The sequence below is a fragment of the Ambystoma mexicanum genome, chromosome 3p (assembly GCF_040938575.1).
Source record: "Ambystoma mexicanum isolate Mex_15411 chromosome 3p, UKY_AmexF1_1, whole genome shotgun sequence".
Classification (NCBI taxonomy): Eukaryota; Metazoa; Chordata; class Amphibia; order Caudata; family Ambystomatidae; genus Ambystoma; species Ambystoma mexicanum.
In genome coordinates this window covers 845,697,977-845,714,472 of record NC_090925.1, presented here as the reverse complement: position 1 = coordinate 845,714,472, position 16,496 = coordinate 845,697,977, and the positions used below count along the sequence as shown (strand labels likewise).

The window sequence follows — 16,496 nt, the reverse complement described above, 5'->3', positions numbered from 1 at the left end:
TCTGCGTGAAGCTTTCCTTAATTTTGGGTCATCGCCTCTGCAGCTCTCCAATGCAGCGCAGGACGCCTTACTAAAGGTAATGCAACTTTGCAGGTCTGTAGAATTGGTCGCAAGTATTAGGGACCAGGGAATAGTAACCTCCTTTTCCCTAAAATCTGGCTCTTGCACCCAGCTTATAGTTGTTAATATATATTTGCACACTAAGGAGAGTATTATTAATTTCTTCGCAGCTCATAATTGCTGGCAAATTTAGTGCTATCTATTCGTAATGAGAGTTTAATTATTGTGGGGGATTTCAACTCAAAGTTGGGAAAAGTTAATGATTCCTTCTTAGGCTGGAAGGAGCTAGAAGCAGCTCGTGGCATTCCAGAGCATAATAAATGCCTCATAAAGGGCAATCCCTATGGGCGTCTGCTTGATTTATTTATGCAACAATTCTCGTTAGTGGGGCTTAACGCCAGATGTCTGTGGGATAATCCCCCTAAAATTACTGATAGATTGGGGTTCAGAGAGTCGCTATTAGACTATTGTTTGATCGATTGCTTTTTATACTCACAAGTACATCATGTTTATGTCTATATTAGACCAGAAAGCAACCACAATCCTATTGTCCTTGTCTGGAAAATGGGGGACTCTGTCAAACATAACCCTAGAAAGCAAGGGGTATATTCTGGAAACGGCTTCCGTAAAATTGACCGCTGATTCGCTGGCACTACTTTTGGGCAAGGAGGATGCAAATAGTTTGGCTGCTGTTATAAGCTCGAGGGCCAGTTCATATGGCCAAGTAATCTGGGCCTCTGAGGAGCTGACCACTCTAATTTCGAGGGAATATCGCTCAAAGGAATTTGCGTTAATCACCTCTCCCCAAAAATCGTATCAAGATGTGCCCTGGTTTGATAAGGAATGTCCGACGGCAAAAAGGGAGTTGTTTTGCATTGCAAGGTGAATAAGCATAATGCAAGGGAAATTGCACAATCTAAAAGCTGCATATAAAAAACGGTTAAAAGTTAAGAAGTTGACTTATATTGAGTCCCAATGGGAACGACTGGATAAATAGGTGAGGGAAAATTATACGAAAGGGTTCTGGGCTCTTGTTGCCCAGGGTTTTCGGGGTAGTAAAAGTGATGACGGTGATCCCTATTAAAAAAAACTCCTTAGATCCTGACTCACCTAATAATTATAGGCCCATAACTACTGTTCCATTTCTTCTAAAAATATTAGACAAAGCTACATACTTACAAATTCAACATTTCCCGGAAACCAACAACATCCTGGTTAAGAGACAATCAGGCTTCCGCCCACGCCACGGAACTGAGTCGGCCCTACTCGACCTAAAAAACCAATTAGGGGAAATCATGGACAAAGGCAAGCCAGCGCTTCTCTTGGTCCTTGATTTGTCTGCAGCTTTTGATCTTGTAGACCATAAGACCCTCTGCAGACACCTCAGTGATGCTGCCCAATTCTCACATGAAGCCACATCCTGGATCACCTCATTCCGCTAAGGAAGACTCACAAGAGTGTTTTCTGACCAGGCCTGTGCTGCTCCCACCACCATCCATTGCGGAGTCCCACAAGCCTCCTGCACCTCACCCACATTGTACAACATCTTCACTCTACCGCTTTTTAATGAACTGGACAATCACGGCATAGCATATATGAACTATGCCGATGATACTCAAGTACTCCTCCCCCTTTCGGGTTCCTAAGAATTGGAGTCTGCCTCACTCAGCAAAACATATGCTATTATTCAAGCCTGGATGGCGACAAATGGTTTGTGTCTCAATGGGGACAAAACAGAAATCCTTCTGGTAGGCCCTAAGGAAATTCTCAACAAATTTGACTGTCAATACAGTTCCTTCTGCATTAAGAACACTGTAATCACGGCCTCTGCAGCAGTCAAAATACTGGGAGTCTACCTTGACTCCACACTCTCAATGACACGTCAAGTCTGTGCCATCTCATCGTCTGCAGCGCCTACCATTAAAAACATTAACACTGTCAAACTGCACCTCTCCTCCAAAAACTGCCTTACTATAGCTAGGGCCACCATCGGGGCCAGGTTGGACTACTGCAACGCCCTGTTTTTAGGCACTTCAGCAAAAAACCTTGACAAATTACCCAAAATAACGCTCTTCGGGCGGCACTAAGCACTCCCCAAAAGGAGCACATCTCACAGCCATATGCCGATTGGCTCCCAGTCAGAGAACTAATACTTTTCAAAACGCTCACCATCACACACATGTGCCTCTCCCACACAGCACCCCCCTATCTTTCGGAAAAAATCAACCATTCCACGTCCAGTAGGCCCAAGAGAGCAGAGCATTCCAACCAGCTCCTCGTCCCTACCGTCAAAAGAGTCAAAGCCGGAGGGGCGAGCTTTCCCTTTCTAGCAACTAAAAATTGGAACGTGCTACCCTACGCCATTAGGAAAGAAACCTCCCTCACACCCTTCCGCAAAGCACTCAAAACCATCTGTTCAACTAATCTTGCCCTTCTGAACAAAGATCGGCAGGCTCCACTGTAACACTGGAACCTGCTCAGTTTTTGAAGCGGCATATCTGTAAATGACATTATAACTGTTCTCACCTTATCATTTGTATCAGCACTTTAACTAACTCTTCTATTGTATGTTTTCTTTTCATAACCCTGCAATCACTGTAACCAAGTAAACTCTACTGTAACAGCGCCACGATGCCCCCGGGCCACCTGTGTGCTTTATAAATTCAAATGAATAAATAAAATAAAGCCCCTGATCCTGATGGCATAAGCCCGGAGGCCTGTAAACTGATCCAAGGTTGGTGGACCGCAATTTTGTTGAGCGTTTTCAATGGGATTGCTCAGGCCCAAGCGATTACCGCATCATGGGCTAAGAGTATGATCATTCCCGTGTTTAAAAAAGCATCCTACTGTGATCGCCATTCCTATCGTCCAATATCCCTCCTGGACACGGCTGGTAAGATGTTTGCAGGCTGTCTCGCCTCAAGATTGGAGGAGTGGGTGATGTTGAATAATAATTATATTGCCAATCTGCCAGGCCAGATTCTTGAAGGGCTATGGCACAATAGATCACTGTTTGGTTCTGAACACTGTGATCAGGAAATATGTGGGAATCAGGCAAGGATGGATTTTTGCTGCATTTTTGGATCTGGCAAAGGCCTTTGATACACTTGATTGGGCAACCCTTTGGAATACATTATTTAAACTTGCTGTCCTATGGATTTATTTCAGCTGGTTATTTACCTTTATTCCAGAACGCAGTCGGTGCTCTAGGCTGCCGATGGAATTGGGAACTAACATGAGCGTTAGGCAGGGATGTCCGTTAGCCCACCTGCTATTCATAATTTTTCTGTCGGATTTTAATCCCAGTGGTCAGCAGGGTTTAACATTTCCTCCGGCACTGAATGCCTGTAGCTATCCTGCATTTTTGTATGCTGGCGATGCAATTTTGTTGGACTTTACACCAAAGGGTCTCGGATATAGCTTGAACTATCCAGCTAGCTACTTTGGGTCTCATGGTTTGAGTTAGAATTTCTCTAAATCCAAAACAGTTGTTTTTGGTAAGAAAAAAAGAAAACACGTCTGGAAGATCAATAATGTGAGCATTGAGGTTACAGACACCTACAATTATTTGGGGATTGTCTGTACCAAGAATTGTAGTTGGGGTGGACATGTAAGTATGTTAGTAAATAAGCTAAGCCACGCATGGGACTTGGGGGCCTGGACAGATTTTATTACAAGTTTTGAGGGCGTAGGGTGGATAAATGCCTTGAGGTGCTTCTGTCGAAAGTTTAAGTTAATGCTGCAGTCCTTTACGGTTGTGAAGTGTGTGGACACTTGGACCTCACGACATTATATTGTATCCAAAATAGTTTGTTAAGGTCCTCGCACTTAGGACCAGAACGCCGGGGGGAGCGCTGCCAGCTGAATTGGTAGTTCCTAGTACTAGTATTTTAACTCAGCGTAAGAACATGCGGTATGCAATAAAAAAACGAATAGCAGTGGACCCCGTTTCCCCGGGTAAAATAATCCTGGCTTAAAAATTGTATATATTTGTGTAAATGCTGGGGTTTAGATTTTATGAAGCTGTTTAACGGGAAAACAAATATGGCGCTTTTAAAAAATAGATCGATTATGAAAGAATGATAAGCCATGGTATGAATTTACAATTGCTGCTCTGCGTGTGTTTCAGGTCAATAAGGTGATTGTACAAATGAGGTCCTCGGAATATAGAAGGATCGCTTTAATGGTGAGTTTGAATGTCTTACCTTTAAGGGGGCGTATGAGAGGGGGCGTATGAGAGGGGGCGTATGAGCAGGCGTGCAACACCAGGCTCTGGGTCTGTGGTTCTGGGAACAGTGACATGCTGTTACACTTTATGCTGCTCTGTAATCACTTACTTGACATTTCAAAGACTGTTGCGTAGGTGCCACAGCTTATTGAGTACAACATCACAACTACAGCTGAAGCAATTAATTTTCTTCTAAGTATTAATGATATTAATGTCCTAATGGATATGGGTGAATTTGTTAAAGCACTGTTTCTAAAAAATAGTTTGGCCTCTCTAATTGCTAATGAAAATTTGTAAAGTGTTTAACTTTGATTGGTGCCTGGAAATTCTTATGTTTTATTGTGCAAATGTCACCTTTTCGGGATATGCTATGTACTGTACTGTTTAAAATTCTTAATGGCGTAAGCCGAATAAAAATAGATGTTCTCTCTGCTCTCGCTCCTATTTAGCCTATTTACCAATTCCCTCTATCAACGTCTTTGCACTTCATGTTCCCTGTGTGGCTGATTTTAAGGTACCTGTGCTATCCTACGCTGATGGCGGTGTTCCCCTTCCGAGAACTCAGAACTCTACAAATATTAATTAGATGCATACGTTATATTTATGAATAATTTTGGATTAACCATTAATCCATCCAAATCTGCTATTTTGGCTTTTGGTAGAAGGAATAAATCTTGGGCTCAACACAAATTTAGAATGCCAATTCTTTTGACTACTTGGGAATACCATTTGCCTCCAGAATGACCAATTTCCCTGCTATGGAGAGACAAGACAGACGCATGGCACTGGTGTTTGGAGGGATTTTTATCTTTGCCTCTCGTTTAATGATCAACCCATGGCCTATGTGAAACGGGGCTATAAAGGGAAGATTAAAATGGTAGGCTTGTATGGCCTGGGATTATTGGGTTTTAGTGGTGCAGCCAAGCTATACATTGTAAAAAGAAATACAATCTGCAGAGGAATGTTGGACCTCCCCAATTCAACTCCAGTGTTTGCTTCTCTTGCAGACATTGTCAGAGGATACATAGAAGTTGAGGTTAGTCTGGAGCCAATCACTCTTTTTGGTTTTGGCTACTTAAGCACCATCTATACGCTGAAACTATTGCATTAGAGTACAGCTCGGGAGAAATGGCATATGAGGAGGGTTGAAAAGCTTGCAGGAGTTGTTTGGTTATTTACCCACACATTAACTGCCCATGGCCATGCTATTTCCCCTATGGCCATTCCCACCCACTTCCTGCCCCTCTGTGCCTAAAACACATCCTCTGAGAATCTCTTTGAGCTAGGCTTAGCAAGACTTACGATCAAGCTTTGAGCTCAAAGTGCCTGCCAGCGTTCTGTTTTTAAAGCAGTCTTCTGAAAGTTAATGACCTTCAGCCACTCGATTTATAAGCACTATGCGTGTTCTTCACTAAAGTCCTGGAAAAAACAAGCCAACTGTTTTGCCTTGTGCATAGATATTCAGCATTTTCCAGGCACTGCCATTAGATGCCCAGGTACTCACTTCTTTTTGCTGCTGCTACCATCAATGGTCAGTTATTACCGCTAACGCAGTGCCTGGCAAATGCCTTTTCCATGCCGGCCCAAAAGCCAAAAGAGTTGGCATTGCCAGTACTTGTTTAAAATGATATTGAAAATAAGGGGTCATGGCTATTGAATTTACCTGTAAAATAAACTTTGGCATAGCGAAACCAAATGAAATATCCCTTAGCTTATTTACGGGTTAAATATTTTAGATCAAGGAGTAGGAGAGTCAATTCCCCTGAACCTCAGTAGCTAAAATTCCTAAGCAGCTCTATCCGAGCTCTGAATATGCAAAGAGTAGAAACAAGAGAGCCCCGATAGATGACCAGCCCCCATAACCAAACAATTGGGCAACCTCATTAGATCTAACATGTCAGGCAGATGTCTGATCCCCAGGCTAAGATTCAACTATCCCATTGCAGGTTGTCCATTGCATCATTCTTCTTTTGGTAGTGATGCTAACGACCAACTTCGTCGGTTCTGTCTTTTCACTTATGTTCTTATGTTGCGATTGCCTGGCACTAGTCACTGTCGCCCTGATCTGAACTATCACTTGTGTGCAAATTCCCCACCTGTGCCATGGCCACTCCTGCAATTGCTATGAATATAAGAAAGAAGTTCTGACATTAATAATATTTTAACAGGCGCATTTCGATGCATATTTCATGGATTGTCTCTGTATCTCTCCATTTGTAAAATGAAGAGGTAGGGCTATTTTGTTTGATCCATTTTAAACAGTTTCATCTGCACAGCTCATTTAGGGCCTGATTCATGGATTGTTTTCCTATGGGCTTGCGCCATTATAAAAATCTTTCTGAATCAGGCCCTTATTGTTTGAATGAGTTCTAGGTTTCAAACATCATTGAAGTATGAATTGGGGATTTTTAAAGCCAGCAGCAAGACTCATCCTCCACTTACCCAAACATTCTCACAGCTCTCCGCTCTCACCCAGCTCCCCTGGCTCCTCAAGGTCCGAGTCATGTAATGCGCTCCTCGTCCCCCTTGGTAGAGACAGCAATGAACAAAAAGAACTGACTGGCATGGGTATTGGGTGTCACTGCTGCATTAGGTGTGTCTGCTCACATGAGGACTGCGGAAAGGTGCATGCTTTGGTGAAACACTCGGGTCTTTGGCCGCCTGTGTCAGTCTGTTCCCATCAGGATGTCAAAGATTGTCCTTCTGTGAATGACCCCCCACCGCTGGTTGTCACAGTTGCATTGGCCCTCATTACGACCCAGGCGGTAATGGTTTAACAGGCGCCGTAAAAGGCGGCGGCGCCGTTGAACCGTTACAGCCTGATTACAAGGTCCCTTTGCGGGACCCGTACTTAATGGCTGGTGTAGACCAGCCGTTAAAATGCGTGCCGCAAAGGGACCTTGGCGATAATTACGGCAACCGCTATTAGCGGTGCCGTAATTATCGCCTTCCCCATTCCCATTATGCCCTATGGGGCAAAATGGGAATGGGGAAGGGCAAATGGTGAATGGGGAATTACCGCCCCCGCCAACCTTGTGATGGGGCGGTAATTCCGCCATCCACCATGGCGGAGACCGGCATGGACCATGGTGCTAGCAGCACCATGGTCCAACGCCAGGGTCGTAATGAGGGCCATTGTGTCTGTCGGCATCCCTCGGGGCGGTGTGCCGTTGTTTTATCTTTCTGTTATCTGATGCCATGTTAAAGTGTCTTTATTGTGTGTATTATGAAAGTCTACTACCCAATGTGTTGGTCAGCTCTGACATGCAGTGATGTTCTGTGATACCGCCTGCCATGTATTTAACAATGTGTTTTTTTTTTATACAGGCTTTCAATGACTTACCAGGGGTTTTGAAGTTGGAGGAGCACTTTTGAGTGGATACCTGACAATCGCTTCCTGTATAACCAAGTGCCGACTTCCTGTGGGATCTGTTGACACATTTCTGGAGAATATTTCCTGTGCCCTTAAAGGTCACTTCCTGTGGGACAACAACCCACTTCCTGTGGATACCTGCTGGTCACTGTGTTTGGATTATGTAATTCTCTTCTTGTGTGTCTACTTCCTGCGAACATCTAGTATCTATTTCCTGTATGTTCTAGAATTCACTTACTGTAAGCACTGGGCTTGTGCACCCTGTGAACCACAGCAAAGTTGCAATTTTCTGCGAATTTTGCCCTCAACGCGGTGGAGAATAGACAGAAGGATACACGCTTTCAACTTCAAGACCAAAATATCCAAGATGGGGCCACTGGGAACAAAGAGGAACACAGTGAGAGTAACAGCCCAGGCACTATTGCTGGTCATATTGTTGCAGTGGGCAGTGTTTGGTGCAGATATCACAGACGCCGAGGCAACACCTAAGGTGAAGAATATACCGTTCTCACAAGAGCTAACTACTTCATCCAGTATCCTAGCCCGTCTTTCCACAGAAATATCCTCTTCCGCCCAGGTCACTCATCAGGAGATCCGCTCCGAGAAGGTCAATCTAGTGACTGCTTCCAAGCTGTCAGTCAAGCCTCTCCTTGGGGCCAAAGCCACCGAGGCAACATCTGCAGTGGAGGATGAAACATTCCAAGAGGAGCTGACTACTTCATTCAGTATCGTTTTCAGTCTTTCCACTGAAATACCCTCTTCCTCCCAGGTCACTCATCAGGACAACCTTCGCTTGGAGCAGGTCACTTTAGTGACTGTTTCCCAGCCACCAGTGAAGCCTCTGCTTGGGGGCAATAATGAAACCAAACATTCAGCTACCAGTGGGAAAACAGTGGATGCCCCAACAACTCAGGTCTTATTGAGCACAGCAGAAGAAACATCAGTTCCACCTTTAAAGCCCCAACTCTCCCCTCAAAATGATTCTATTTCCACAAGTACAATTGCCTTGGCACCAACTCTTTCACCTGCCGCAGACACCATATTCAGGATAAAGATCAATGGCAGCCAGCAGGCAGGTGTGCTCGAAGGCACTTCAGCATCTTCTGTGCCCACTGGATCACCCTCCGTACCCGAGATTTCCACAATCAAGAAGACAGCCAATGTCAGTGATCTGATCAGTGGGGGCGAAGATGACTTAGGAAGCATGACCCCCCCTGTATCCCCTAGTAGTCAAAATCCTGCGCTGTCAAAGAAGACCACTGCATATTCAACCAATCACCATTCACGCGGTCCAGCCCAGGATTCAGGCCATGAAACATCTGTCTCTGATGTCAGCACCGCAAAGCCTCACCCGACCATAAATGGTGGCAGAGCTGAAGTGACCAACCCCCCCTCTTCCGCAACTCCTCTTCCAATAACAGTGTATAACGGGCAGTCCTCAGGCGGGGAAAAATACAAACACTGGTACATTGCCATTGCTGTGGTGATTCTGGCTGTGTTGATCCTGTTTGTCTGCTTCATCTGGAAAGTGCATAGGAAAAGAAACACTGGGTCCACCAGCTTTCAGGGCCCGCAGAAGAAGAAGAAGAATGGTGGTGAAGACGCATGGGCAGGGCCGGTCAATATGCCGGACGAAAATGGAATGCTGGTGGATGTGGAGGGGAATGAACAAGAACCTTTAGGAAAACGCTTAACGTTGACCACTTTCTTCAACAAGAGGAAATCCCGGCAGACTTCGGTCATCCTGGAAGACATTAACATCCAGACACCTAAATCGACTAAAGAAGAGGCAGCACCGCTCCTTTCCCAGAGCAGAAATAGTCAGGTAAATGGCAATGCCAATGAGCTCGAAGGAAGCAAAGACCTTTTGCCAACTGGTGGGGCGCCAACATCGATCAATGAGAAGCAAGAGACGCCTTCGCCACCGCAGTCCAACGGCCAAATCCCTGCAGTTCAGGAGTCTTCACTATCCACCCCGACAGGTCCAGAGGCCCTGCTGCCACCACCATCACCACCACCACCACCACCAGAGAATGACTTCCCTGCTCCACCACGATCAGAGATGGGCACGCCTTGGGACGGGAGTGCAGTTTAGAGCCGCCCCAATACAGTTTGGGCTTATGAGAAAGCAAAACAGTGGGGTTGTTTGGGAACACAATTTCAGCCCTACCGTGCCCACCATCTCGAATCCTTGAACCGTTGATGTTGGTGTGCTATGAGTTACCAACGCCACCACTGAAGCCTTATTTGTTTAGCCTATCAGTATAAAAACATCCTCATTGCCTCTAATTTCTTTGCATTTCAGAGCCGTCCCTTTGGTGGTATGTCAGGAGATACTGCATACTTTTGATGTTGTTATAGAATCTATAGACACTGCTGTTAGAATGGACTTTGGAAAGAAAAAGGTCTCAATGCTTGTGCTACAAAGACCATACATTCTGCTCTGATGAAATAGGGTGTTAGGATAAATGGCATCCTTTGAGTTCTTCGCAATCGCTCCGCAATGTACTACTTCATCTGTGAAATAGGATGTTGGGATGAAGCAAATCCTTCCAAACCGCCCTGCAAATCACCACTTCATGCAAGGATGAAGTTTGTCCTCGACATTTGTTTCTGGGTAAATTGACAGAAATGCTAAATTGAATCCTGCAAAATTCTGCATCAGAACCATTAAAAAAAAGAAGAAAAAGAAATGAAATATCTTGAGGCGCGAAAAAGCTAAACTGATGTGATGTCCAAAAGCTCGACATTCTCAATTGCAAGAACATAAAAGGTTTGCAGGTTTTCAAGAAGACACAAACAGGCGTTTCTACGCTCTTGAAAAATAAATTGCCACAGACTGAGGTTCTCTGGTAGATCCATCGCCAAGAATCCACTTTCAAAGAGGGTCTTCATTAAGATGAGAAAAATACGGACCTTCTTGGACTGGCCTAGCCCGATCCTCTCTTCACGCAGGTTGGTCTGACCCATTCGTAGGGGTTTCCATCTAAAGAAAAGGGGCATGCAGAGGTGACCTCTGACCCACAAGGAATGCCTGTACAAGGGGCATGCAGAGCTGACCTCTGACCCTGAAGGACTGCCTGCGCAACGGGCATGCAGAGTTTACCTCTGACTGACAAGGACTGCCTGCGAAAGGGACATGCAGAGCTGACCTCTGACCCACAAGGACTGCCTGTGCAGGGGGCATGCAGAGCTGACCTCTGACTCACAAGGACCGCCTGCGCAAGGGGCATGCAGAGCTGACCTCTGACCCACAAGGACCGCCTGCGCAAGGGACATGCAGAGCTGACCTCTGACCCACAAGACCTGCCTGCACAAGGACACAGAACTCCTGTGGCACAGAATCTAGTGCTGCCTGTGCATTTCGTCAGCCATCTATGTTATTCTCAAACAGGAAATTGAAAAGATTGGTCCCTCTGTCAGCAGCTGGGAAAAATATCGATTTTATACGGGAATTGAAAAATGAAGACCGAATTTCTAGTTTCTGAAATTTGGTTGGGGCTTTGGTCAATTGACTTTACTCCACCAAGCCTCTCCATGCTGGTGGAAAGTGTGTAGTGAGGTGAATCTATACGTTATGTTTTCTGCAAACAGTATTTCCTTTAAAAAATGCGTATTCTGAACGGGAGTGCACTCTGTGATTTTAATGAGTGAATCGTCTCTACTCACCTGATTACATCTCCCTCCAAACTTGGAATGGTAACCTGGGCAGAGGTGCACAGCAACAGGGAAATCACGATATGTTCTACCAGGACATTGCCTCTAACATGTCTATAGCCTGAAGGCCGAGAAAGATGCATGTTCAAGTATGTCCCCAGAATGAGCACTTCTTGCCTTTCGGAGGCTCAGGCCTGCCTAGAAGTATTCCACTTTTGCTAGTTGGCGCCCCACCTTTTCAGAGAAGTGTGAAGTTGTGTGCTGCTGCAGCATCCGGCTGTAACTGACTTTTGTTGTCATTAAGATCTGCTGCCACTTCCTGGTGTGATTTCCTGACCACAACGTTCTTTTGCAAAGTCTTTTCCTGCCGTTGTTGAATGTCTCATTTTCATCCTCTTCCCCGTTTTCTCTTTCCCTCCCGCCCGCGCCACCAACTCTGGAGGCCATGATTGCATCGTAAGTCTGTTGGGTTCCATTAGCAGAGGGCCTTTAAGGGTTACCCCTTTTGTCTTTTAAAATGTCAAAGCTGGACCCATTGGAGGCTGTGAGGGTACCATAATGGCCCGTGCACCGGCATACATTCATGCATTGGCTTCGTTTAGGGCCACCCACATTTGCGTACTTGCCATGCATGCCGCAATGTCCCATCCCCATTTGGTTGATGCTAGACCAGCTCTGTTTTTTCCTTTGCTTTCTGGGACTTTAAGCCGTGGATTTGTAAAGAGGAAACTCAGGACTACAAGTACTAGAAGGCAGGGCAAAAAACACAGGAATGGACTAGCATCTCGCGAATTCAGTGGCCAAGTTGCCGCGCATGCTTTTCTGCCTTTGCCTTAATGCTGATCACAGCTGGGGCTGCTAGTGTGGAGCCGCCAGTCTAGCAGTCGGTGATGCTACCCTTTCTGGAGCAACTGGTCCTTGCCACATTCACCAAGCACTCCTCCTATCCTGTCACCCTTTTGGAGCCAAGTCGCTTTAGCAGGGCGCCCTGCTTTTGCTGTCCCAATGTGGATTGGAGAATAATAAAGGCTGCTCTATGCTGCAAGCGACAACATGTATGTGTGCAATATGCAAATCAAGTGCTTATTGTTAGGTGCTAATACCCGTGGCGGAGGGTTGTACTGGCCTATAATGGCCCACCTGTATGAGTTAGCAGATCTGAGAAAAGGTGCCTTTAACGGGCGCTTGCGGTGTCATCATTAGCCCGTGCATCCCTTGGCATTAGTAGTATTGCTATTACCACCTGTGGCATGATACCACGTGATTACAAAAAGTGTTTCCCAGAATGCAAATCAGGGAATAAAGAAAAGGACATGATTATTTTGGAGCATAACTGCATCACACACAGAGTGAAGAGGACTGATACTGATCATGAAGGGAGTGGTGAGGGAGTGCAGATCCAAGACTAGTGAAATGGTGATAGCCAACGCAACTTGAGGGAGCAGAGTCGGTGACGCGGAAGGTAAGGGTTAAAAAAAGATTCTGGCTGGAAAGGCAATGGCAGCATTAGCATGTGGGCTTCCACCACCGGATACATCCAGCATTCTGATTGGCTACAGAGCAAAGAGCACACGCTGAGGTTACTGTAAGGAGCACAGGGCAGATATGGAACTCTCATTCAATGTATGGAATGGCTTTAAATCTTGCACTGGCATACACTGAGATCTGTGCACCCTTTAGCAAGTCCCAGGTATTGACCATCTTGGCTCTGTTCTTTTTTACAATCATTTTGAGTGTGGCTGCAGGCCGCAGAGTGTGCATGACCGTGTAAAAAAAAAAAACAACCCTACATCCCTGACTGTGCTTCCAGCATTGCCTTGAAGCCTCCACTTCATTTTTCCCTGAGCTTTAGACTTCTCACACCATCTGCCCAACATACCAGGCTGCACCTCACAGCTTGCTTTATAGTCCCATAGCGTGCCTCCTCCTTTGCTTAGCAATGCGTCGCAAAACGAGTCTCACCCTTAACTCTGCAGCCTAGATTGCGCCTCACTATTTCCTACAAAGCCCATACTGTGCCTCATATATGACTCTGCCGTTTAGGCTGCACCTCACACCTTGATAAGCATGTGCAAGTGTGCCTCACAACACGCTCTGCAGCCCAGAGTGTGCTTCACACATTGTTCTGCAATGTAGACTGCACCGTTCGCCTTACTTTGCAGTCCAGACTGCAGCCTACGCCTATGGTCTATTCCAGCCAGACATCACCACAGCTCAAACTGAGCCTCAAGCATTCCTCTACCATCCCAGACTGAGGCACACACCTTGTCGTGCAGCTCGGCCTGCACTTCGCATCTTGCTTTGCAGCCCAGGCTGCACCTCATACCGTTTCTGCAGCGCCGACTGTACCTCACACACCTTGCTTTACAGACCAAACTGAGCTTCACCTCTTCTTCTACAATGGTCTGTGTCAGAACCCGTGATCTGCAAAAACTCTGATCTCTTGCTCTTTCTTTCTTCCCCCTCTCTTTTTTTCTCTCTCATTCACTCTCCCCTACTCTCTATCTTGGCCCCCCTACACGGCCCTTTCTTTTTTATTCTCTCACTCTTCGTGAATTGCTAGCCGGGGGATCTACCAGCAATCTCCGGGATAACGCAGTTAAAGGACGAGGTGGAATGGGTGCTATACTTTACTCATTGGACACTATATGCCAATCTGTCATGCCATCCAGCCCGCAACCTGAAAAGGCAGGTGCTGGTTATACCAGTTACTGTTTAAAAAAATTAGAGGTCTGAAAACGTATCAAATTTTTTTTTCCCCCTTTAAATGACTAATTTCAGTGCGTGGGCATCTGCCCCTCCTCCCCCTAATGGGCAGACATATGTAAAAAGAAGCTCTTTGCGTCGATGTGGCTAGCCACATCCTCTTAGTGTGGTGCTTCTAAATGTCTCTTTGAAACAGCTGGACTGCTCTGCTTATTGGGCTACTAAAAAGGAGAACACTAGGGGAAAGCTTTACTTAGCAACAGGCCGCAAGCGCAGGTGGAGATCCAGATAAAAAAACACTCTACACCACCGAGTCAAAAAGGATATTGTAAAAGAGAATTCTAAATGAATCTGAAGTCAGCTAGCTAACATTTTCCATTGGAGTTCATATGGTGCAATTATTGCATTTGTCCCCTAACCCCGAGGAATGGAGGGACCAGGAAGCAAATGGGTGCTCAACAATGCACGGCTAAACATCTTCACTCACAAAGTCAACTTTCAGAGGTCAATAGTAGAGAAACTACCACTTCAGCCCATACCACAAAGAAAGATAAAAACGAATAATTTTTTGATATATATTGATGTATTTCGTTGATGCACACATTGAAGGCATTTTCGTATAGCCTGAAGGCCGCGGTTTGCATGCCAATGTTCCTAACTCAATGAAGTCAAAAGCCTGTCCCATCAAGCTGGTAAATAGCTGCATCAGTGATTAAAGCGTCTTTATGCACTATGTGCAAACGTGCCTTACACCAGTTGTTATTATTATTTTGACCATTTGTGCCGCATCAAGCAGTGTTGCTTCTGAAACTTACATTAGCACCCTCGGTGGGGGAGCCAGCCAATCAGGAGGCTAGGAACGTGGGCCGAATCTCCCAATGCTAGCTCACAGGGCAAAGCCTATTTTGGTATTTTCATTAAGAGTATCTACAATTTGTATATAGCCTTGTTCACGTTGAAGGACAAATAAATCTTCCCTGCTGTGACATGACCCGTTGCTCAATTTGTGTCTGGAAGATTAGGAGAATCTCTGTGCTTGATCAATTTCCTACTTGTAGGATTAGCTGAGTATCCGTATGCGGAGCACTTTCTCTCTGGGTCGAAACTCAGACAGCAGAAATGTCCTCCTGGTTCTTGCTAGTGTGCTCAGCAAGAAAGCTGGAAAAATTCCATGCAAATGCCGGCATCTTCAGAAATACTGAAATTGTTTACCATTGCTAAGAAAGAAACATAGAAACAAGAAATGGGAGTAATTACAATCTCTCAAAAAGGTTTACTAATTTATTAGCTTTTATACATTTCTTTAGGTGATTTTGTAAGACACTGCAGACTAACTTTGTCGAAGTGGGTATAGGCAACTCTGCAGGAAGGGCAAAGTTAAGATTCTAGCTATTTGCAGTAATTATTAATCAAATTCAAGGGTATGTAAGTGATTGGACAACATGTGCCTGGAAGTTGAGTAGGTGGGGGCTGGGAGTGGGAGAGAGGTGCCCAGAGTGAATCATGGTTTGGTTTTTGCTGTTAAGTCAATTTGCATTGTTTTATTTGAAGTTCTCGCCTGAATTTCAGATGGCATTCTTCCATTACCATATGTCCCAATATTTGACAATGTTTCATTTTTGATCAAATAAATGCTTCACCCTTCGAAAGACTAACGTTTTAGTTGCTGCCAATATCGGAACTTTACCCCTGGGCCTTTTTTCATTTACTGAGCGCTGAAAGTGGGACATGGCCAGAGACGGACCACAGACATACACATTGGGGCTCATTCCGAGGTGGGCGCAAAGGGATACCGCGCACCGTTAAGGAAATCGGTCTCAGTAATCCCTTTGCGCCCTATTCCAAGGTCCCTTAGCGGGTCTCGCAATGGGCGCCTGGTTTTACCAGGCGCCCTTACCGGGAGCCGCTAAGGGACCAGAGAGCTAATAACGGTACCGCAAATTGCGGTACCATTATTAGCTTCTTCCCCATTCCCATTGAGCCCTATGGGGGCCTTATGGGGGCTCAAATAGGAATGGGGAATGGATTTTTCAATGGGGACTTACCACTCCCTCCAGGGTCAGAATGGACCGGTAAGTCCCCATTGAATATGGGAGGTAGTCATGGCGCAAATAGCGCCATGACTACCTCCATACTCTGAATGAGGCCCATTGTTTTGGTTCTTTGTGATATATATGATGTTGTATTGGGCGCCTAACTAAAAGACCAATTTTTTACAGTCGATTTTAGATGACCTATAGAGAAGCAAAAAAACTAATTTCCACGCCTCCCATCAATCTCAACACCCCTCTCTGCCTCCGGCGTGATTAACATTAACCCAAAATCAGGGAGTTTCACCTCTGATCCCCCCTCCCTCAGCACTCGCCGCCCCCCCTCCCCACCCAAGAATCCCCCTATCCCCAACACAAATGCCTAACACAAACACACACACACAGAAACAGACCTCTTCTCCCTCAATGCTGCATCCGGGTC

The 16,496-nt window shown here is 45.6% G+C and overlaps 1 protein-coding gene across 3 annotated transcripts in view; it reads left to right on the top strand.

Annotated features, from left to right (window-relative positions):
- SPN (sialophorin) overlaps positions 1 to 15,673 on the top strand; it is a 123,872-nt gene extending 108,199 nt beyond the window's left edge. For 2 of the 3 annotated variants that reach the window (XM_069651963.1, XM_069651961.1), the window contains one exon: positions 7,616 to 15,673. In XM_069651963.1, coding sequence (XP_069508064.1) covers positions 8,029 to 9,756 — 1,728 coding nt within the window. In that variant the 5' untranslated portion in view covers positions 7,616 to 8,028 and the 3' untranslated portion in view covers positions 9,757 to 15,673. Of the gene's footprint in view, positions 1 to 4,189; positions 4,247 to 7,615 lie in introns of all 3 variants that reach the window. The other variant, XM_069651962.1, reaches the window with a different exon arrangement.
- The last annotated feature ends 823 nt before the right edge of the window (positions 15,674 to 16,496 follow it).